The sequence below is a fragment of the Pteronotus mesoamericanus genome, unplaced genomic scaffold (assembly GCF_021234165.1).
Source record: "Pteronotus mesoamericanus isolate MK-2021 breed Mesoamerican mustached bat unplaced genomic scaffold, CSHL_Meso_final contig_164, whole genome shotgun sequence".
Taxonomy (NCBI): domain Eukaryota; kingdom Metazoa; phylum Chordata; class Mammalia; order Chiroptera; family Mormoopidae; genus Pteronotus; species Pteronotus mesoamericanus.
In genome coordinates this window covers 5,202,419-5,226,872 of record NW_026555065.1, presented here as the reverse complement: position 1 = coordinate 5,226,872, position 24,454 = coordinate 5,202,419, and the positions used below count along the sequence as shown (strand labels likewise).

At 44.4% G+C, this 24,454-nt stretch overlaps 1 protein-coding gene across 4 annotated transcripts in view; it reads right to left on the bottom strand.

The window, feature by feature from the left end:
- Window positions 1-5,319: 5,319 nt before the first annotated feature.
- The window catches only part of HERC1 (HECT and RLD domain containing E3 ubiquitin protein ligase family member 1), a 183,337-nt gene continuing 164,202 nt past the window's right edge, over window positions 5,320-24,454 (bottom strand). For all 4 annotated transcript variants that reach the window (XM_054565299.1, XM_054565301.1, XM_054565302.1 and 1 more), the window contains exons 65-78: window positions 24,052-24,233; window positions 23,185-23,340; window positions 22,295-22,417; window positions 21,154-21,256; window positions 19,734-19,903; window positions 18,235-18,373; window positions 16,102-16,271; window positions 14,921-15,090; window positions 14,475-14,640; window positions 13,599-13,675; window positions 12,576-12,828; window positions 11,949-12,101; window positions 8,679-8,984; window positions 5,320-5,956 (exon numbers count right to left, since the gene is read on the bottom strand). In XM_054565299.1, coding sequence (XP_054421274.1) covers window positions 5,771-5,956; window positions 8,679-8,984; window positions 11,949-12,101; window positions 12,576-12,828; window positions 13,599-13,675; window positions 14,475-14,640; window positions 14,921-15,090; window positions 16,102-16,271; window positions 18,235-18,373; window positions 19,734-19,903; window positions 21,154-21,256; window positions 22,295-22,417; window positions 23,185-23,340; window positions 24,052-24,233 — 2,354 coding nt within the window. In that variant the 3' untranslated portion in view covers window positions 5,320-5,770. The remainder of the gene's footprint in view (window positions 5,957-8,678; window positions 8,985-11,948; window positions 12,102-12,575; window positions 12,829-13,598; window positions 13,676-14,474; window positions 14,641-14,920; window positions 15,091-16,101; window positions 16,272-18,234; window positions 18,374-19,733; window positions 19,904-21,153; window positions 21,257-22,294; window positions 22,418-23,184; window positions 23,341-24,051; window positions 24,234-24,454) is intronic.

Below are 24,454 nucleotides of genomic sequence, written 5' to 3'. Positions count from 1 at the left end.
TACCGACCGGGCTGGGCTCTAGATGCCAGGGCCCCGCCGCCTCGGTTTCCACCGGGGCTTTGCTCAGCGCTCAGGCCAGCCCACTCGCTGTTCCTCGGTAAGATACGTTCCTAGGAGTTAACGCACACACGATTCTAGAAGTTACCTTGTTGATTTGATTCTTAAATTGAAGTCTACGGTTCTCATCATAAAGGAAAAAGAAAGCATTTCAAAAACCCAAAGTAGAGACTTAAAAGCAGCAGCCGGGTCTAGGTTCTTTTGATAATGAAACCATTATTAGCGGATGCAAAGTTAGATTTTTTACCTGCTGGATTTGTTGAACGTGGGCACACGCCTGGTCTTCCATTTTCTTGGCTTTAGTCACTTAATGTCCCAACTTTTGCCACCAAAGTCAAGGCCCTTCGCCACCCAGCAGCGCCCTAGTCCCAGGTACATGGGGGGAAAACTGGTCTAGTGGGGAAGGCAGGGAGCACTAATGAGTGGTGGGCGATGCTCACACTCTGGCTCCGCCCACCAGCCGCTGAGACCAAGACCCTTTACACACCTGAGGCCAGGTGTTTCTTCTTTGTGAAAGGGGAGCTTGATTTCTGCTCGCGGGTTCCTTAATTTATTGCCCAAATATTGCGGGAATAACACGGAAAAAGTTCTGTTCTTATGGTGCTTACATTCCAATGGATGAAGAGACATTAAATAGTTAAATTCTCACTTTATCATTGATAAGTTCTTGGAACTGGGGCAAATGTGCCTACGATGGAACCGATTTTACCATAGGCTAATTGATATGAACAAGTTAATTCCCTAGCATCTCATCAATGTTGAATGAAACGTTGAGGACCTGCGGTAATCAGTATATAAGATAGTTAAGTACCAGGGGAAAAGCAGCTTCAAAGGGGTTGACCAGTATGAACCTCAGTGAGAAGGTTTGGGACATGAAGTGTGGGAAGGAGCCCAGCAGCAGCACGTGGGAGGAAAATAGCCCAGGAGGAGGGTGCAGCCGGTTCAAAGGCCCGAGCTGGAGTAGGAGCTCGGCTGGCATGTTGGGGGAGGTTGGTGTGGCTAGAACACCATGAGGAAAGGTGAGCTAGAGAGATCATCAGAGAACTAAGGGATGGGGGAGGCCACTGAGGCCTCACAGGTTATTGTGAGGATGAAATGAGAGCTAGTTAGACGTCTCCCACCCAGCCTACCCCAAACAGAAACCAAGGCAGAGATGACATCCAGGTGCAGGCCCGGAGGTGCTAAAGTTTCCGCAGGCAGACCAGAGCCTGTGGGGGAGCAAACAGAACCCCACCCTGCCCTATCCTTTCCCAGACTGCTGAAAGCCCAGCGGCTGCCCTTGGGCCCTTGGTTGGGCCAGCGCTTAGCCTGGGAACAGGTCCACGGAGCCCGAACCTGGCGTAATCCCCCCTCATCATCCCTGTGTGGGAAGAGCCAGCCCGTGCAGTAAAATGGGGGTCCACCACTAGCCTGTGAGGCTCGTTTCCTCTGGTGATCTACAGCCCCCGCCACCACACTCTGGGCTGCAGAGAGGCCTTGCAGGAACTTCATTTTCTCCCACTACTGCAAACAGTGTTGAAAGGAAGCTCCGGCTTCCAGGGTGTTAAATGTTTGTTTAAAATGGAGCCACTTAAGCCCCAGGGCTTTGCTCTTGTCTTCTCTGGCAATTCCAATTCTGTTTGCCTGAGTGGGTGGTTTAGTCGGGAACAGGATTGTAGTTTGTAGCTCCCCTCTAACCAGGGCAGGTCAGCCCTCTCTAAACCTCAGCTTTCTTTCCTGTGTATTGGGATAGTTAAAAAAATCTTGCTGCCAGGATTCTTGTGAGGAGTATGAGATTGTTTGTAAAGAAGAGGTCACTCTTCCAAGTTCAGCAGCAAGAGGGTACCCTGCATTCCCCTGAGGCCTCTTCCTGTGGATGCTATTTTATAAATGAGGTTAAGTTCCCTGGCTAACCCTTTAATGCCTAATAAACCCCGCATTCCAAGACTGCCGTGATCACAGAACTAAAGCTGCGTCCCACATTGTTTCTATGGCTTTAGTTCTGCCCTGCCCCTCCAGAAAGGCTTTGGGTCCCTGAGCCAAGGGCCATCGGAGGTATTCCCGGGAGGTGGGTGCTGATGGAGGCCCATGGCTACCACTCTGCTTCTAGCAGTCACTGTTCACCATCAGTAGGCCCTTGACAGAGCAGTGCCTGCTAAATCTAAAAGCACCTTCTGGGTCTTCTCTCAGATTTGCATAGAACAAGGGGCACTGCACACTTAATTAATCTACTGACTCATTCGTCTACCAAACACTTCTGGGTATTGGCCATGGGATGGGCCAGGCCCTGCCCCAAAAGATCCCCTCTAGTCAGGAGAAGACATGCAGCGTCGGCTGGAGAGAGCTTTAAAGTGCTCTCCCAGCACCACCGTCCGTAACTTCTGACACGTTGTGACCTTTCTGAGCGTCAGTTTCTTTATCTGTAAAATAGGACCAGTGCCCTCTCTGTGACACTGTGATGAGGTGATGTCTGAATGTGCAGTGCCTGGAAGGTAGGGGCAGGGAAAGGAGTCCTCGCATCCGCCCGGGGCTAGAAAAGCCAAGTGCCTGGCAGAACCCATAGGCGCAGGCACTGGGAAGGCCTGGAAGACTGGTTCCAGCGGTGGGGAAGGTGTTCCTATCAGCAGGCACAGCTCAGCACAGGCAGAATCAGGAAGCCTAAGGCACATCCAGAGAAGGGTGAGCGGGGAGATGAGGGCCTGCCGGTTTTCTAGAGGCACCCAGAAACAGCTGGGAGTTACCTGTGTCTCCATGGCCTTTATCAGAACCAACCGCACGCAGACTTTCCCCAGCTCCTGAAAGTTAACTCTTTTCCATTTGTTGTCGCCACCGCAGCCAATGGCCACAGAGCAGGAAAGCAGGGGAGGGTGCAGAACCTTAGCGCTGGGTCAGGACTGGGCTCCTGGCTGGAGGCTGACCCGTTTCCACACAGCACTGGCTGGTCTGCACAGGAACTTCAGTGCCAGCAGAGACTGGGGCCGCAAGCTTTTAGGTCAGGGGCCCCAGACTGCTCCCAGGGAGGCGGAGTCTGCTGGGAGAGGTGGTGCTGAGGCTTGTCTCTCCGGGACACACCTGCCGGTTTCTGCACAGGCTGAGTGTTGGGAGGGAACTGACAGGGCCCCCATCAGCTCCAACACTGGCGCACTGACGGCAAGCCAGGGCTCCGAGCCCTCACCTGCACCTGCCTGTGACCCAGTACTTGCCCTCTCCTGACCCTGGGCTCCTGGTCTGTAAGGACAGAGATTAGCTGACTGCTTAGCTCTAGGATCCCTCCAGGTCTAGGGTTCCATGCCCGAGACTTGCTTTTTGCTCAAAGGCCGAGTTAACCAGAGGCAGGCTTCAGCTGGCTGGCAGTGCTGGGCAAAGCTGGGAAGCCCAGAATAAAGCCGTACCCTGAAGGGAGGGGAATCTTAGATTGGGAAAGAAGTCGAAGTTCTCTTGAGACTAGTTAAGGGTCCTAAAAACCACAAGTATTTAACTGAAGGAGTCCAGCAAACAGAAAAACTGCCCAAGCCTCTGCACGGGCTGAAGATAATCTAAGGAAAATAAACACCTGCACTAGGCTCATTTCAGCTCCTCAGATCAGGGATTCATGCCTCCCCTTCTTGCAGGGCTTCCAAAATCTAGAGAATGAAGAAAAACGACAGGTTTCCAGCATAGAATGACATCTGTTATAAAGCTGAGGCATCTGCGCAGACTTCCCTTGCAGGGTCAGACCTCCTGAGAAGCTGTCCATCAGGCCTGACAGACAGGACCTGGAAGCATGAGCGTCAGCCTGCTGGGGGTGCCTCTGCCCGTCAGTCTAAAGCAAACTGTGGCAGCAGGGATCAGAGCCTCTCAAGGTCGAAGCATTACTTTGACTTAAAATAGTCTTTTGAGACCACAGATGTATGCTTCAGCTCAGCACACCCTCAGCTCAGCCTAGCCCAGCAAGTAGACCCACTTGTCACTGGGGACCAGCCCAGAAGGGCCTAAAAGGCCCATCTCCCAGAGCTGCCCGGGAGCTCAGCAGCACACAGAGGCCTCCCTCCTCTGAGACTTCCTGGTCCAGAGGCCTGGGCAGTGCCTTTCAGCACCCATAGCGAGGGCTTCAGCCCCAGAGCCCTTCCCACTGCTACTGACTGATCGCTCAGACCAAGTATAAAGTGCTTGTCTTTGCCCAGAAACCCCTGGGGTTCCCCAGGAGTTGTGGTCTCTCTCTGAGACAGTTCCAACTGAAAGCTCTTTTTGATAAAACTAAGATGCCATTATTCTAAATAATACTAGGTATTTTCACTGGGAAAGACCCACGCACTTATTGGTTATCTTAGCCAACAAAACCATATTTTTCTTCTAATTTCTCTTTCAAAGATACACCTTCTACCTTCCTCGTGGAAAACACCTGCCTACCAGGCTCTCTGTCTGGCACCTCATTTGAGGAGGCTGTCAGCCTTGAAGGGCACTGGAGGCGGCTTTTGGCTTGAACTTGCTGTAGATGAAGGAGACAAGCCACTCTGGGGCCTTGCCCTCTTCCTGTTCCCACTCCCAGCAGCCAAAGTCTTCACAGCTGCTCCCAAGATGGCCCTTTCCTGTAGAACCACACGCTTATTCTGACATTCCTGAACAAATGAGCCTAATGCCCAGAGCCCGCACGGGCCGGGTTGAAGCACCAACAGTGTAACCTCTTCCCCCTGCGCAACCCCCCAACATCCATCATTCAAGAATATGAAAGCCACTCATTAGTTCTCATATTAACTCACACATTCGCTCACTCATTCACCCCGACACTCACCCACACATGCTAAGTGCTTAGGGGCAATAGCTATCCTTTCTGTACACCTCCCACTGGGCCACCCTCCCTGCAGACAAGGAGCACCCTGCTCTTTAATGCCATTACTTGTTCTTCACAGGCAGAGTCAGAACCGTAGTACTCTAGCTTCCTCCTTGCCTAGTAGAGCACACTCCTCACTAGGGATGCCAGGGCTTGAAGGCTCTTTTTACCTGGTTGCACCTTCAGCCAGCTATATAGGGGGACAGGCTGAGTGGCTAAAGCAAGGCCTCTGGAGTGAAGGAACAGAGTGAGAGACCCAGGATGACAGCACGAATGAGAACAGGGGCCTCCCCTGCCAAGGACTGCTGTACCGCGTGGCCCTCTGCTAAGTCATTTCCAAGCAAAGCCCATTCTCAGGATAAAGGAAAGTTTCTGATGGGTCAAAAAGCCATCAGAATGAGAGATTAGCCTGAAAGCTTGCTCTTTCTCTCAGTCAGAAGTTTTGCTGTTCACAAAAGCAGTTCATGTTCTGTTTCCTGACTGGCTTTATTTCTCTGCATAAGGAACCCTGCACAGGCAATTCAAATTAAAACAAAATAAATATATGAATATTCATGTAAAACTGTCCTTTCTAATGAACAATTATACACAATGTACAATTTCATGTTCACTGGGTGGGTTTACAAAAAGGTACCATTCCCAACTAAAAATGCACCAAAATGGTTCCATGCAAACTTATCAAAAGTGACCAAAAATATGGGGGAAAAACTTGACTGAGAGCACTTCGTCTTTTCCTTTTTGTACAATCACAGAAAAATAAAAACATCTAATTTCTTTGTTACATTTAGAGGAACTAAATGCGGCCACTGTTTATGATGTCGGTTCATGTCCCTAAAACATCTATGTAGTTACCATAAAAGTACATCAACATTGAATTGGAAGTGAGCATCACTGAGAAGGAGGGGGGTGACAGCACCCCCAGCATCAGTAGTCGGTGTCGGAGCCCTCGGCGTTGTCCACGTTTCGCGAGAGCATGTAGTTGTCCATGTCGATCGAACGGCAGTTGTTGATGGCGTAGCGCAGGCGCTCCGCCATGACCGGCTGGCTGGAGTAGGGGGGCAGCCTCAGCTGGAAGAAGCAGGTCTGTGAGGTAGGCAGACTGTCGTAAGGCTGTGGAGAGAGAGACCCGGGGCTATGAGTGCAGCATCAGGGTGTCATTGGGGGAGAGGAGCTGCCCGTTATCACCACCCCACAGTCAGGAAAGCACTTCTCCCTGCCTTTGGGATGGGCTCCCCAGATGCAACTGAGTGGCCAAATCGAGGGGCAGCAGAGACTGGGCCATGATAGAAAGAGCGTGGGCTCTGGTGTCCACAGCCATCCAGACTTTCGGCGAAGATGCTTCCCTTCCTCTCCTTGCTCTTCCAGTGCCCTCATGTGTAAAGTGAGAACAAGCCCTGACTGGCAGGATTACTTGAGAAAACATACTTTGCACACCGCCGGCTAGAGAGTGAGAGTGCGACTGAGCTCGCTCCCTCTCCCCAACAGGGTACAGATGCAAAGCTGCTTCAGAGATTCCCCAACAGGGCTGGTGAGATGGAGGAACAGCGGTCAGGAAGCCACCACGCTCCTGCTCCCCTCGCTGTCCTCTGAGTGTGCACTCTGCATGCTTTCCCCGCCATGGCCACCAGCTCAAATGAAAGAGAAATTAATTGAACCCAGTCCATCTATTTAACTGACGGTGACAGTCATTTAAAATGATAATTATGATGTCCAGCAAGTAAAAGAGAAAAGTGCTAGGGACAGATTGTTAGGTGAAAAAAGCAGAATACAAAATTTTGGATAGATCATGCAGAATTGTGCATGCCTGAGGCAAAGACTGGGAGGAATTACACAGAGGTGGAAGGTGAGAATGGCTACTACTGGAAACATAGGGTTATACGTTCCCCGTCCCTCCCTGCAAACACAACCATTTTCCAAACTACAGTGTTTGTAATAATTATAACCATATTACATTGATTTTATATATATGTATTTTTTTAGTTTTCAAAAAAGAACCTGCCCACTCTCTCTTGCCCAACCTCCACTGAAAACCAGACACCTCCTCCTTCTCTCTGCCTCCTTCTCCTACACCAGGTGAGTGCATTTCAAAGAGGCGGGGGATGGAGGGCCCAGAAGCCTGACTGTGCCGGAGCCAGTGGAGACGCAGAAAGCTTGAATGCAGAAAAACTCAAACCAGGGAAGACACTGAATGGCAATGGTGGCAGGTGGCTCTGACTTGGACACTAGAGAAAGGGGCTAAGAGTCAGCCACAAAGGAGAGAGTCGCAGTGGTCAGTCTTCTGAGACTGAAACCCCCCAGGCGGGGGATTAGCGGTGGATTAACTCCAGGGATGGCAGGGGTGGCCCTGGACAGATATTAGGCAAGGGTTTTTTCCAGAGCTGAATAGAAATAAACCAGTTCCTCCTCCCCACCTCTCTCTGAAGCAACAAAACAGATTTACAACTTATAGTTTCTGGCAAGTCATGTAGAAAATTTATGGAAAGGCTCTTTTCATAGCCCTTCCTGTGCATGGCCTCTCCAACAAGCCTAGCCCAGGAGTGGAGCCCAGGCGGGCAGTCTCAGGAGGCAGCGGGGGGAGGGATGGCTTTGGCTACAGCCACCTCCAGGAGTAGTTACTGGAAAAACACCACAAAGGCAGATAGTGAAACCTGCTGAAACTGGCAGGAAGGGCCCTTGTGTGAGGAGGCTGTACTTTCCTTACTGTTTTGAGATTAAATACCATGGGCCCTGTTTGGAGGACTGCCCAGCTTGGCGGTTGGTGGTGGGGAGACAAGTGATAGAGGGAACACAGACACTTCTAACTTAATGCTGGGTTTGAGGGGTATACCAGGTGGCCAGGATGTGGACAGAGATCTAAGTCTGCCCTCAGGAATGGTCTGGGGACACAGGAAAGCATCTAGCGGGGCTTCCCAGAGGAGATGACATAGTTGTTAGGCTTAAAGAATAAGTGCTTGCTATGCGTAGATGGAAAGGTGTGTGAAGGAGAACTTACTAAAGCGAGGGAACAGCCTACACAAAGGCACAGAAGTTTAAAAACAGCATGGTCTGTTGGGAAGAAAGGCAAGCTGTCCGTTACGGCCACAACATAATAAGTGTCAAAAGGTTATATCACAAAAGGGGCAAAGGGCAGACTGGAGGTGTTTAAGGCTGCAAAGACGGTCGGCATTTGTCCTGGAGTCAATGCAGGGGGCCCCTGAATGGTGTGAAAGGAGGAGAGTGACATGGTCAGATGGGTGCTTAAGAAAGATGACTCTGGCAGCAGTGTGCATTTAGGACTCTAAGCCCTTTTATTCCTAAGCCATCTGTCAGAATGGCAGCTGGGCTGCGGCTCTGCAGCTGGGGCCTCTCATCAGGCTGCAGAGGAGCTGCACTGCCTGCCCCACGGGCCACCTCACAGGCGGTCACAGAGCAGCTCTCGCTGCTCCCCATGTCTTCAAATTCCTTCTACAGCACGTGCACCAGTTAAGAGTATCTTCATGAAAACAAGCAAGATCATGCTCCAGTGATAAGTCACACAATGGAAAGGCATAGAAAATGAGAGACAGAGGCAACATGATGACCCCTCTGCCAAGCTTAGCTTGCACTCAGGAAGATACTGGAAAATTTATTGAAGGTTGTTGGTTGTAGTATGCCTTCTACATACATTTAGGAGTTTTTTCACTGAAGTTATATGATGTTTCTGAACAAGTTTTCTGCTTGATTTTTTTTTTTTTAATCTGGAAATTCCAAGCATTAAGCCTGAACTGGCATGCCTACTTGAGGGTCACAGTTTGGTGTGCCCAACAAGCAATAAGGACACACACTACCAAGCAAGAAAAAATGGCTTACTTACCCTATCAACCTTCATGATTTGAAATCTCTGAGAAATGTCAGCAGTGTTGGCTGGTAGTCGAGATCTTCCAGACACGAACCTCATAAAAAGCACCCGCTCCTCATTGGAGAACTCCTCCAGCGTGTGCCAGAACCACTGCACCAGCTGGTGCTGCTCGTCCACCTCCCGGTACCGCACCACTTTCTTCAAGACTTCCACGGAGATCTCAGGCATCCCGCACACCATCTGCTCCAGCTGCTTCGCCGTGAGGAGGGACAGCAGCGGCACGGGAACGATCCAGGACATCCCTTCTCGGACTGCGGCCACCTGCTCCCAGGAGAGGTTGTTCATTCAACGTGTGGGCGTGGACGGGGCACCCCTCGTGGACCCAGCTGGGCTGGGCATCCCCCGCCTGCTCAGCTGTTCCCCAGACCATCGACTCATCCCTCAGAACTCCAGCCATGAGTGTCGTGAGCTCGGCCCATCCTCCTTCCCTCTGATCCTAGTTCAAGTCCAGCGGAGGAGCCCGCCTGCACTCCTCAGGGCCAACCCCACTCACTCACACTGCCACGCACGTGGCCACGGGCTGTGGGAGTGTAATTGTGGGGCAGTGTGTGTCCTCAGCAGAGTAAGAAGCTTTGGAGGATGTGTCTAGCTTAATATTGTTTTTGTAGCTTATATTTTCTTTTAAAAACAGTATTTTTTTGCAAAAATCATTTGTGTTCATTGTTTAAAAAAAGTTGGAAAAGTACGAAGAAGAAAGTAAAACTGGAAAATCCTCTGTAGGAGGGCAGCAAAAAGGACAGAGAATTCAATGAGGAGACTTGGGTTTCAAATCCCAACTCTACCACTTCTTCTTTTACTGCAACTTTCTCATCTGAAACATGAAGCAAATAACTGCTGCTCACATAACTATGATGAGAGTTTCAACTGAGTAACGACATGAAAGTCTGTGTGACCAGGGAGTTTATTCTTCCCCCGTTCTCTTAGCACAGTGCTGAGAGGAGGCCCACGGGGGAACGCCGTGGCAGGAGCTGCTGGGGCTGCCCGCAGTCTGTTTGGAAGGGCTCCTCCAAGGTTGCCCATACTGCATCCCCCGCACACAGGCTCACCACTGTTCAAGTTTTGTTTCATAAATACACCTTCACTCTTGGCCAACTCAAAACTATCTACCATAAAAACAAAACAAAACAAAACACAATCCAGGAGCAACAGAAGCCATGCCTTGAGGAAAGCCCTGGGGTTATAATTTGTACAGGGTTATCATGCCTGGGACTAAGAAACAGGATTGGCAGGGAGGGAGGTCTCTACTGATATTGAAAGGAGTACCTCAGAGGAAGTCTGTCAAAAACCAAGATGTCTTGCCTAGTAGAATACAAACCTAAAGCTGTCTGAAAAAACTGAGGCTGCAGTATAGGGGCTGGCTGTTTGGGCAGGGGACATCTGGGGCAGCTATGGGAAGAACACTGGGTTCTAAGGGACGAGGAGGAAGTGAAAGAGGAGTAAGTGAAAGAGGAAGAAGGCCTTGTTACGGAGAAAAGAACAAAGCCAGGGCAGAGCAGAGCACGGCTGACGGAGAGTGGATGGTCATCTGACCCTTCAAGGAAGGGCCGGATCCCAAAGAGCCTGGACCACGAAGTTAGACCTGCTTTGGGATCTTGGCTCTGCCTTGGGCACATCACTGCATTTCTCTGGATTCGGTGTTTTCGTATGTGAAATGGTAGTAGTAATCCTTATCTCATAGAGTAATGGTGGGAAAAACCACACGTGAAGGTGCCTGGACCAAGGCTGGCATGCAGGAGGTGATCAATACATCTTTAGTCTCCAATATATCATTCACTGTCCAAGGATTAAAAATAGTTAAGAACCAGACACAGATCCTAAGCTCTTGCTGTGTAAATAGCAGTGCTGACAGAACCTACTCTCATTAAACTAAGGGATTTAGTTTTTGAATGGATTTGGCCCAAAGTCAGAGCCGAAGAAGGAACCAGGAGGGAAGGGTATACATATGTTACCACACAGCCTCAGAGTCTGAGTCCAGCTCTCAATAAGACCCCAACATATTCTGCAAATAAAGTATTCTGGGCTGGGCACCTCCTGCCCAATATTACCGAAGTGGCTATTAAGGATTATATAACCCCCAAAAAACCATTTTTGGACACAATATTCATTTCTATGATCACTCATCATTCTCCCATCATTTACTAAATGCTTACTACATGTCAGTATAGAAGAAGAATATATAGGATTCAGGGGAGAGAGAGAGAGACAGAGACAGAGAGAGAGAGAGAGAAAGAAAGAAAGACCACATTTTGAGGACTCGACAGCCATAGGTGGCCTGTAGCTACTGTTTTGGATAGCACAGCAACCAAATTTTGAATTATTTTTAGAAGAACCATACAAGGGCAAGGGAATAGTCTATTACTCTTGAAGCTATCTGCTCCGGGATGTTCTATTTCCTAAAATAATTTCATTTATCATGCACAAGTCCATGACACAAGATCCAAAATTCACAATTTGGCAATACAGGGATAACATAATTGCAAATACTGCGTGCTGTGACTTTACAGCTTATCAAAGCTTTTAAATAAATTTTGATGCAGAAAATTCCTTGAGGAGAGCTCATGCTGGCTATCAGAAATATAAAAGATGTCTGGTTTCATTATCAAGTTTGAGTTTCCTCTACCCCTCCATTAGTTCTTCATTTAATGTCTTACGAGCTAATTAAATAAACAAGACCCAGACTCTGAGGCCTAATTGTTAGACCACAATATAGAGGTATGTTATATCTTGAGGAATTTCTAAGTAACAAAAAAGATCTTTACACATTATGGACCTGTAGGAGAGCTGGTCTGTGGAATAAATAAAGTCTCAGCTGGAGCTTAAAGGACGGTAGCAGGAGAGAGGTCGAGGCATTCATGTGGGACTGCAAGACCAGTGTTCAGGGGTTCCTTCACATGGACCCTGACTGACCAAGCTGGAGTGGGGACACTGGGCTGGATGGCACTAAGAAGTGAGGGGGAGTAAGAATGCAGGGTATGAAGGCTTGGGTCAGAGCGTGGCCTCAATCCAACCAGAGACGAAGTCATAGCTGACCTAAGTAAGGCCCTGAGTAAGGAGACAGAAGTCCCAGAGATATGGCCTGAAAAGTCTCTGAATATGGGCTGAAATAAAGATACAAATGAAGCAACACAGTAAATTCACATGTCAAAATTGGATAGAAAGTATTCAGCTCTTGTTGGGAGACAAAGGCAAATAGTCGCATGCACCTCCCAAAATGTTTCATCTCACCTGTCGGTCCATCTCATGAAGTCGATATTCAATGGCCCTCTCCACATACTCCTTCCTATTGGAAAATGTGAGTGGGATACTGTTTCCACCAGGGATAATGGGAACCATTTTGCCATCAGCACTCTGGCCAACGAAAGAATCAAGAGGAATCATCTAGGAAGAGCAGAAAAAAAGAATTTTTACTACATGGTAGAAATGACAACAAAAAAGCAAAAGCAGTAACATCATCAGGACTTTTAAGGATAAAAAGACAATCAAGGTAACTGATGAGGCCACTTCATCAGTAGGGAATGCTGACTCATCAGGCTGTAGATAAAAATGAGGCTGAGTCTTTTCCCCCACTAAGCCAGGCGGATGAACTCTGGTTGCCCAGCCTGCCCTCTCCACCCTGCTCCTCCTGGTCCTCCCCTCTAACAGGCAGAAGGCCGATTAAAGGTGAAGGAGCAAAGCTGGGTGCCGGAGTCGACTCTCTCTGTTGGCAGCTGTGTAAGTTGCTGGGGTGCAGCTGCTCAGGGCAGCAATGGGACATGGTGTGAGTCAACCAGAGAGCACGTAGAAGACAATATCTGAATTTTACAACAACAATTCTAGTCAACACCACAGAAGCAGGGACTGGCCAGCACTTACCTCATGGAAACTTTCCTCGGTGATCCCACTGTCTTCAATGTGAAGAATGCTGTTGAGGGTCTGCACGTAGAGCAGATCCACCTCCTCCAGGTCTTCCAGGGTGAGCGGGACACAGCACAGCTGCTTCCACACTAGAGGGGCCAAGTGGAGATCCAGAGGCTTCTTGGTGCGAATGGCAACGCCCATTAAAATTCCCAAGAACTTAAATTGCATTAAGTGTTCATCAAGGCAGGCAGAAGGGTTAAAAAGGAACCTACAGAATTAAAGAAAATATTTCAGACAAAATTATTCTCAATTTTATTAGAAATAAGTTATCCAAGAGCTATAGTATTAGTCTAGACCTGGGCTCCTGAACATGTAGTCATTTAAATTAATTAAATAAAATTTACAGTTCAGTTCTTCAGCCCCTCTAACCACATTTTGAGGACTTGACAGCCGTAGGTGGCCAAACTTTGGATAGCACAGCAACCAAATTTTGAATTATTTTTAGAAGAACCATACAAGGGCAAGGGAATAGTCTATTACTCTTGAAGCTATCTGCTCCGGGATGTTCTATTTCCTAAAATAATTTCATTTATCATGCACAAGTCCATGACACAAGATCCAAAATTCACAATTTGGCAATACAGGGATAACATAATTGCAAATACTGCGTGCTGTGACTTTACAGCTTATCAAAGCTTTTAAATAAATTTTGATGCAGAAAATTCCTTGAGGAGAGCTCATGCTGGCTATCAGAAATATAAAAGATGTCTGGTTTCATTATCAAGTTTGAGTTTCCTCTACCCCTCCATATTATCAGAGCTGGTCCCATACTGAATACTAAGTCATGATGGAGGTGCCTCAGTTTTCTTACTATGAGAAGAAATTAACAGTAGTTCCTATTCCTTAAGGTTATAAGGAGGATTCGATGGGATAATCCATGTAAAGCTCTTAGAACAGTGCCTGGCACATAGTAAGCACTCCATAAATGTGAGTTACCACTATCACTGACATACCCTAAATATCTGCTGATTGACTTACCTGTCCCTATTGTAACCCACTTCTGCAGTTGCATTGGGAGAGGGTATAAGAAGGTCAACAACACCAGTTTCAAGTTCCTGTAGAAGAAAGCAGATTATTTTTGAGAAATGACAATCAAATGCATCAAGAGAATAAATTAATTGCATTAACCATCATACTAAAAAAAGAGTATCTAAGAACTTTACAATGCTATGTGAAAACCAGCCATCTCTTTATAATTATTTTTGCAGTTTTAATTTAAAATGAAATTTAGGAACTCCTCCTTGTAGAAATTATCCTGCAGTATGCAGAATTAAAATGAAAAAGTCAATTCAGGGGAGGAGCTGGGGCAACTGTGACTAGGGTACAGTGATATTTAAATAGACTTAATAACTGATAGGCAAGTGTTACTTTAGTCACAGAATTTATCAGGCAAAGCTGGAAAGGTCAGAACTGATCTGGAAGCAAAGCTGCCACTGTAGATCTTAAATAAGAATGGTCCAAATGCTTAAGATTTGTTTTACTAATTCACCAGGAGCCTGGCAGTTCTAAAAGCACCAAAATCAGAGCACATGGGTGGCCCTGGATTTGTATGTTACATAAATATAAATGTGTCATTTTGTTTTCTCTGCCAATTTTATAGCACAACAGATGGTGAGTCATTGGTAGATGGCTAAGCACTGACATTTATTCAGTAAGGTATCTTCACAAAGCATTTCACAAACCCTTACTGGAATTCACCTATACATCATTAAGAGCATGACTTTACATAAGGCTCACAAATGCATCCTTGTTACATTTATAAAAATGTGTCTGATAGAGTAAACACCGGAAATAGTAACATGGCCAACACCTGAGTGAACAAATAACTCAGCAGGGGACACTGAATGAATATACCTGGCACATCTCTGTGATTGTGTCGTCAAATACTCCTCCAGCGTCATCAGCCCCTTCTCCAACCAGCTTAACCTTCCATGCTCTGGAGGGCAGACGAAGGTCTGATGCATTCAGTTTAACTACTTGCCTCGCTATTTGGACAAAGATTGGCTTACACTTCCGTCCTCTTTAAAAGAAAGGGAAAACAGAAAAAATACGACTCTCACCAACTTCCCCACATAACCACAAAGGTCACTTGAAGATATCTTCCCATCAGTGAATTAACAGGCCAGCTTAACAACAGCCAAACACTGTGGTAGGCGCACTATAACCACATTGGGTATTAGTCTAAGTACTGTTACTACCTTATTTTACAAATGAAGAAGCTAAGGATTACAGAGATTAGTTTGTAATGTTCACCTAAAAAAATGCTAGCCAGTTAGTGCAACATACACACATACGCTAACCTGGTTGATATCCTCTTTACTGTAATTTGAGGTCCATAGTTTTTGCCTTGAACCATGGTTTTTCCTATGGAGCGCACCATTGGGAGGGTGTAGACTCGTGGCGCTAACAAAGGCCGAAGCTGCCCCTGCACAATGCCCCATGTTCCAGCATTATAGTGAGATGTACTGTTCTGTAACAGAAAGTAAGCTTATCAGGAATGGAATACTCTAAGGCTTAAAAGAAGTAACACTCTTCACTTTTAGAATATTTTTCTAATAAAGTATACGTTTATTATTTTTAAAAACTTGGAAAATACAGAAGACGACATACACATGCACATACACATAAAATTGTCTGTAACCCTACCATACGGAGATGGCCCCATTAATACTTTGATCTATTTACTTCCAGTTTTCTTTTATGTTTTGTAGACATACATTTTTCACATTTTTGAGATCATACTGTTTGTGATTTTTCCATTGCTTTTCTAACTTTATATCACTGAACATTTCTCCCACTAATTGCAGTTTGCTAACACTGTTTAGTGCACACAGTATTCTGCAACCTGGCTCATTATCTATTTCTAACAATGATTTGTCAAATCTCTCATCTGCCCCATGACGGGCTCCCCAAAAGATTTCCAATGAACAGTTTCATAAACCGATATATATTTTGGCAGGCATGCCTACACAGTAAACAAACAAACATAGCCAGCGTGCTTTCCTACTGTATTTCTAGACTGTTCCATAAAGAAATCAAATCAGCCAAATTTACTTTATCTCCCTTACCTACCCTTCCACAGGACCCACAGTGTGCATTTGTAAGAAAAGCAAGAAGTCTCCCAAATGGTGTAGGCTCATTTATGTAACAACCTTAACTCATACTAATAGCTGTGTGTGCTTAAATTTTAATATCCTATAATGGACTTAATAGAAAATACATGCTTAGCCATTCATTCTTCCTTGAGGTTTGGACATACCAAAATACAGACAAGACCACTTTGTGTATAGCAGTGTGACTACCGATACCTGGACTGCCGCTAACCCAACAATAAAATGGAAACAGAACTGTTTCCTTTTCTACCTCTCTCAAGTGCTAAGAGTGAAAAGTGTAAGCCATGAAATAATTTTCTGAAGACTGAGAGAAAGGCCCTGACCCGATGAACACATCGTGATCATTGTTTCCCAAGCCAGCATGTTACCTGGTTGTTGGGGCTGAGGTTCAATAGCCTCCAGGATGAGTACATGAGGTCCGAGAAGTGGTAAAGCAGCCGGAGCCTGGCCCTGGCGGTGTGAATGCTCACCTCCCTCAGCGCCCCGTACTGAGGGGGCACTGCATCTGGAAGGCCCAGCTGCAGAGGTACCGACACACCTGCCCAGAAAGCAAATGGACACTTATAAAGGAAAATGCATTGCTTGCATTTTCAGTATTTTAAATAATTTCAAACACACAGAATTAAGTGTACAATAAACACCCATTCCTGCCACTTAAATTCTATAATTATTATTTTTCTATATTTGCTATATTACATATTTATCAAGTTCTCTATCCATCAATTCACCTTAATTTAAGATGAGCTTGTGTTGGCTTTTAAAACACCTTTCTTATTTATCACTATGGACACTTGTTTTGTCTCCTCCTTTAATTTAGTTTCCCATTTAACTATGGGACTTAAAGCAGTTTCTTTACAAAAAAGAAAACCCCAAATTCTTCCTTTTGTATTCAAAAACTGTCATCATTATAATAACACAAGGTGTGGGCCAAGACCTGACAGGCAGTTCTGGAAAATGGAAATGGGAAACTTAGCAGGGACACCTCCCATACTTTAACTACAGATCTGACAGAAAGTGACCATGGCAGAATGAAATATATAAGGGCATGATTTATGAAAGCTTTTTACTGTGAGAGTAAGAGCTCTGTAAAAGTAAAGACTACAAGAACTGTACTTACGGTTACCCTCTACCATAACCAGTCTACTTGTCTAGAAACAAGACAGTCAACTTATTTGAGTTTCCTGTCAATAAAGATTTCCTGCCAATTCAGCTCAATTCCCAGAGGTATTTTACTACTGTTAACAAAAGCTAACATTTATGTGCCTGGCACTATGCTAAGAGCTTCACAGGAATTGATTCATTTACTCCTGTAGCTCTTTATAATAGGTGCTATTATTACTCTCATTTTATGGTCAAGCAAACTGAGTCTCAAGGTCGCTCAGCTCATACATGGAAGAGCCAGGATTCAACCCAGAAAATGTGGTTCCAGAGTTTGAACCTTAACCAATACACTGTGGAGCCTCTGTCCTGAAGTGGAAGGGAAATCCCTCTGGAAGCTTCAGAGACCCCAGAGACTCTGAAGTTATCAGTGCATGGGCAGAGTACTGCTTATTCTGGATCCTATTAACCAGAAACTATTTCCCGCTTGTTTGGAATCCTATGTGGTAGTCTTGCCTTGTTCTCTTAGGCTACATGTAAGAGAAAAAATCCCCATGGGCGTTCCTTCCCAAGGACCTGTGGCTAAGTAGAGAGGTTAGCAAAAAGGAAGAGAATGCTGAGCTCTTGGTCACAAGGTCACTTCAGGGAAATTCTAGTGCCTTAGACAACAGAAGATGGTAGAAAGAAAGGGCTTGAGGATCTGGAAAATAAAAGCCTAGATATGAAGAAATGCATAAGAATGAATGATAAAGGCCACACTTAAAGGAACAGTAACATTTGTGGGGAACGGGAGATTGGTCTAATTGAGGAAATATACAGTTGGATGTTAAATACACAAATATGCATTTTATTTTTCTTTATATATTGTCATAGATCTATAAGGATTTCATAATAAATTAAAAGCAAAACAACACAAATGTAGGAACAGCCCATCAGTCCTGCTACACACTGGAGTAAAATGCCAACAATATTTTTACTGTGCCAATGCACAGACAACCTCATGTTTCAAATGGTTAACGGGGATGAAGAATTTGACAAATGGTCTCGGGACTTTTACTCATTATTCCTAACAGTAGGCTTCAAAAAACTACAATTCATTACTTCTTTTATATATAAAAACATACTTCGTTGCTGCTCTAAAATTATAAATTTTTGCTTGCCTAAGTGGTATATTTTCTTCTTTTGGGGGTGCAGAGAGGGACTGCTTCATAATGGAGTTACGAGAGAACTTCTTGCTGTGAAAGTATTTATAGTGCTGGTAGCACAAAGTGCTTTGGTTGTGAGGGGGAAGGTTTGATGGTTTCAGAATGATGTCTGGATGCAATTTGAAACTGGCAAGCAGAGAGTGCAGCTGGGTACTGCTGAAAGAGAAACTGCAGGAGCATGGATATTCCATCCCTCACCTGGTGCTCTTGGTGGGACAGGCGGTGCTGTCCATGCAGCACTGTGGCAGCGGCCAGCTGAGATCTGCCGAATGTTTTTCCCTTGCAAAACTGTTACCAGGGTTGGTTCTCGAACATGGTTGGTGTGGCCCAGGCCAAGCTGGGGATAAATTAAAAATACACAGAGATTCAATTAGAAAGAGGATGAGAGGAAGCCAAGATGATGATATCTGTCTTAGATAGTAGCAGATATAAATAGGTTATTATCTGCATCAAACCATGGCATCAAAATAATGAAATTAATTCTGTTTTCTCTATCAGAATGGTCCTCAGAGCTCAGACTGTCCCCTAAGAACTAAGCTACAACAAAGCCATTCCAAATCTGGCATATGAGTCTTAATGACTGAACGCATCCTTGGATTCTACTTCTGGAGAGGAAATGAATTCTTAGAAAGTTAAAAAAAATGACAACGATCTATAGAGCTTTTACTTAAAACACTGATTTCTTGGTTTTTTTTTAACATGGTTTGCCTGTGTAACAATAAATGAGCAATTATAAAAACACAGAAGCAGATTCTCTTCACCAGATCTCTGTATTTAGGGTCTGAATGGAACACCCAGTGTTACAACAGCTAAATATCACATATCATTAGGGAGGATCATGACAAGGCCTTGTCAAGGACCTGCCAAAAGTGTCCTCATTGTCAACTCTCCTTTCATTAAGACAATATACAGCTACAATGATGAGCAGCTTCCTCATCTGTTAAGATACTGGTGAGGAGACAACAGGGCCAAAATGGATAATATTGGACCCTGAACTTGAGGGCCTACTCTAGCAGCAGCCAGACCCAGAGAGGATTTATAGAGGGAGGGGATGTGGCTCTGAATGTGGGCCTGAAAGCCATCATAGTAGCAGGCATCTCAGACATCTCCCACCAAAGTCCCTCCCATCTCCACATATATGGCAGGTTACACCCATCAACCTCCAGTCTTTCCTCAGTCTCTTAGAGGCTCAGTTTACTCCTTTGTACAATGGGGGTGACAGGACTTCCTGCACAAACACAAATATACTTTGTACACTGTCATATTATAAAATATAAAAGTATTATTGTTTCATTCTTTCCATTTTCCAGATCAGCTGATGCTCCTAGTACCTAATCTCGCATATTACCATAGTTGAAATGATGATGATGATGATGATGATAGGAGCAAATACTTATAAAGTGCTGCTTACTATGTATCAGGCATCTATCAATGTGTGTAGACACATACATATACTTAGTTAATCCCCTTAATCTTTTTTCTGTGATTTTTAAAAAAAATCATGGTATGGTACTTACTTGGCCACAATCAAGAAAGCAAGAGATGCACAACTGAACTCACAAAACAATCAGTCCTGTGGCAAACTGATGTGCTTGAGGCACTATGGCAGGCATTATGAGGTTCTTAGTTTATCCCTTTCCCAAATGAAGAATGTTATCAGATTTCTAGACTATGAGAGCAGCAAGACAAATATTTACCTGTCCTTCTGAATTGCTCCCCCAGGCATACACATCTCCAGTTGATGCCAAAGCGAGCGTGTGCTCAGCTCCAACTGCCACATCTTCGATGACTACCCCAGCTAGGACAGGGATTTGCTGTGGCCGATTGTGATTGCGAGCACGCCCCTCTGGCAAGCCTATCAAGCGATCTGGAAAACAAAACAAAACAAAATACGGCAAGAGGAAATTTATGGGTGGCACACCATAGTCCTTTTATGTTTTTTATTGAATCATTTAATTTTCATGGTGAATGGCAATGACATAGATAACTCATTTATACCGTTAACTCATTCTGGTAAGGTATACCGAATACTGAGTGAATAAAAAGTTCAAAACTATTTCTTTGTAAAATGTCAGTCTCCTTATTCATAAAAATAAAGTTAAATCTAAAATTAGTACCTTATTTCAAACCAACAGGCATTCCAGTGTCCCATATTTGAGAGGATTGGTACATAATTTACCAGGGCCCTAAAATTCTTGCATGCTAGGGAAACATGTCATCCTGACTACTGTGGCTTGACCTAAAAGGTCATCAGTTCGATTCCCCGTCAGGGCACATGCCAGGGTGGCGGGCCAGGTCCCCAGATTGGGGAGTGTAAGAGGCAAATGATTGATGTTTCTCTCCCTCTCTTTCTCCCTCCCTTCCCCTCTCTCTAAAAATAAATGAAATCTTTAAAAAAAAAGAAAGAAAAGAAAATATGTCCTTTAACCTGTCTTGTCCTCACGCTTCTAGCCAACCTCTTCCCTTAACTTTGCTGCCAGACTTCTAGAAAGTACAGGCCAGACTCTGTTTCTCCATGTCCTCTAGGCCTGTCTGGCTTGGGTACTCTATAATCTAACTTCCACTCTCATCCCTGTACTGAAAATGTACTCTTGAAAGCATTAAGTAACTTCTAACTACCTACGGTAGCAGCCTCTTTTCAGGCTCCAGCCCACAGAGCCCCATGAAACCTTCTAATAACATGGCCTCAGCTCCTTCTGCCCCTCATGATTTGAATGCTGAGCCTATGAATTCCTAAGACCTGAACCCCCAGTCCCTGGAAGGACCAGGGGGTGAGGCAGGATGCAGAGGCACTCTGGGGTCAAGGCAGTGTTTGTGGTAGTACAGTGAAGGCAGCAAAAAGAAGGCGAAAGGCCTTGGAGGAACTCTTCTAGTAAGAGCGAAGGCTCTGACATGAGGGGCCATCAATGGGGAGATGGTGTCTTTACAACCAAGTTCACAGAGGGCAGCAGAAAAGTAGCTAGTGAATGAAGGTCAGAGTACCCACTCATCACCCAGAACAAAAAAAATGACTCTATTTAGAGCACTTTTATAAAACTGGGAGGCAATGGTTCTATAACATACACAAGTATTTACAGAAAACAAGCAATGCAATGCCATGCCTGGAAAATGCCTTACCTTGACCAAAGGTATACACATGACCATCTTTGGTCAATGCAACAGAAAACTGAGTTCCACAAGCAACCTTTTTAATTCCAATTCCACAAAGAACATCAACTTTCTGCAAAATAAAAATGTAAGGCACACTTTAAAAAGGAGGAAAAAAAACCTCTTGAATTTGCCTACTGGCATGTATAAACTCAAGAATTATCTTCCAATAAAAACCTTAACAGTTTATTTACCTGCTTCCACCTAAACCCACACTCCCAAATGTTGTTTTCCCATATTGTTCTGCAAGCTAGCAGAATTTGGGGGAGGTAGTGTGCAGGGGCATTTGGCAAAAATCCCCAGAACCTTAAGTGAAGTGGAAGCATTCCTCTGGATAACAGAAACCAAAGAAAAACCTGTCACCTTTTAAGACTACTGAAGGACCACGTAAAGCCATGGGCTGTTTCCAGTCAGCTTTTTTCTGCTTTCAGAGGTGACGGTAACTGCTTCATATGTTCCCTAGAGTGGGGCTGCCTGGTTTCGTGAATCTCTAGCTAAATCCTAACTTTCAAGATGTCACAGACTATATATGATGGTGCATCTGGAGTTGAACATAAATTGAGTATTTGTAAGTAGTGCTGCTTGTTAAATGTGTTAGGAAAATCCACATAAAAGAATTGTGTAAGAGGTCTTTGGCAGAGCCAAGAAACCTCTATAATGTAAAAAAGAGCTTCTAATTTATTTCTTTACACTCAAATTTTCTTTCTGTTATTTTTTAACCAGAGGTGCATATCTGTATAATTCAGTGTTAATAATAAACTAAAATGGCAGCTGTAAGGTTGTTCATGGTTCCCTCCATAAGACAACCTGGAGACATGTTTTTATTATTTCCTCTTTACATAGAAGGTAGTCCCTACAGTGTTCAGCCTGTAGGCTGTAGATGTAGAGACAGATACATCCATGCAGAATTTTTACATCCAATTAAGTTATTAATGGCTTATTTAAAAATCAAGATCTAGAATGCAGAACATTTAAAATAGGCAACAGAAGCTTCTGAACGTCACTATGAATTACCAAAAATGTTAAAATTAATTACTTGTAACTAAAAAGAGGTGCTGACATCGACAAAAAACTATGTTGTCTGAAACCTTAGGTTAAAGATAACACTTACCTGAGGGGAAGATTTTGCAGTGGAATTTCCTAAACCTAGTTTTCCATAGTCACCATCTCCAAAAGCCCACACCATGGAGCCATCTGCTGATACTGCCAAAGTGTGGTTTAAGCCACAAGCCACCTGGAGAAATAACAGGGTGCTCAGTAAGGCGAATCATAACACCTAAAACACATACCCATTTCTGGGCCCTTTTCTCCACTTCAGAGAGAAACTTGGCTGTGTTTTCAAAGATTTTTATTGGTTTCAGGGCCTTCTACGTATGTTAAAAAAATGTGTGAATAAGAAAGAATTCCTAATGTTCACAAACAAAAAAACAACTTTTTTCTTCAAAGTGAAATTCTTCAAGTATCTGTGGCTAATTCAGAATTAGAGAGCACAACAGATAGGGGAAAAGTACATATGACTCAAAAATACTCATTCATATCAGAGAAGTCTAAGGAATAACATAAAAAAAGATAAAAGTATCTCCTTGTTAAGAGGCAGTCTCAGTATATATAGAACAGGGACGGTTGTTGTTTAAGAGCAGTAACTATCAGTGATGCTGCACAGCCTACTGGATAGGCGTCACAAAAGTCTGTACTGCTGAAGGTTTTATATCAAGTTGTACTAGTACTTTATGAAGGGGGCTTTAAAACATGCACATCCTGAATTAATGTGGAATCAACTATGAAAAAAATATGACAAACAAACTTAAATTGATTTAAAATGTGAATTTGCAAATAGGGAAAAAAAAAATCATGAAACACTATCAATTAAGCCAAGCAAAATGTACATGAAGTTAAATATAACTGGTGATTTCCTTCTTCCTAAAAGGACAGTGTTTAAGAGGACACAGAGGACATAAGAAAGTATGCTCAGACAGAACATATCATTGACTTATTCCGTGCCTGTCCAATCTGATACCCCTCCAGTGCAGTCACTCTCTCTGGAAGCTTTTTATTAGAGGTGTTTCCAAGACCCAGACGACCATAGTCACCGTTCCCAAAGGTAAACAGTTTGCCATCTGAAGTTACCACTGCTGAGTGCTTGAAGCCACAAGACATCTACAGACAGAACCAAAGAGAAAAAAATTTCTTAAGAGAGGATATGGAGGAAAAAAAAGAAATCAGTCAATTTTTGGTTATTAATAAAGTGATAAACTTCACTTACAAATCAGGATCTTTAAGACCAGTATGTTCTATCTGCCCAAATGGCCCTCCTGCTTCCCTAAGCCTGATCTACCCCATCATGCTCAAGAAGACCAAGCACACCTTGGAAGAACTGTTGCCACTCTTTACCTGTGTACAGATGACCTAGACTACATGAATTAACAAACAGGGAAATTCTTTGTAAACTTAAAAGATGCTATGCAATTTTACAATATTATTTTATAGCACTAACTGATTTTCCAGAAAATGTATATGAACTCAGCCTTTATAACAATAATGATAGGTTGAAAACAAAGCTTTCCATTTATCAGTGTATTAAGAACTATGTGGCAAGAGCTAAATAAACCTCATAATGTTTCTTCCAAGGACCTGCAGCACCCTGGCCTGGACCAAGCAACTGGCTCAGGAAACAGGAGTCCATTCTAATATCAAAGCCTATTCAAACTTCTGGCAAGCTCAAGAATGAATCTAAACAACCAAAAGCAGTTGATCCCTTATAATGACTACGTAATAAGATATTTTTACTATTATTTCCCATTACCTAAATTTGATTTGACAACTAGTATGTTTACATTCAAAGCCAAACTCATCTATCTCCTGCCTGACCTGCACCACTTCTTCTCCTTGTAAGGCCTCAATTTGCCTGGGTCGCCGTTGCCTGTCGCTGTTCCCATGGCCGAGTTTGCCATAATCACCATCTCCCCAGCTAAAGACCTCACCACTCTCAGTCAGGGCCATTGAGTGTCCATCAGAACCACATGAAGTCACCAGCTGAGTCACCACAAAGCCTGGAACAGAGCAAAAACCCAGTAAGAGTCACTGTACATTACAACTCCGCTCTCTACTTGCAGCTATTGAAGAGTATTCTCAGAACTGAAATATACCAAAGTAGTACTACAGAAATAAAAGCAATTTCTTAATTTTTAATCAAATTTGCAGAAACAACCTAGCAAAATGAGAACAGTCACATAAAATAATGATGTGAGAAGAAAGAGGAGAGTACAAGGGC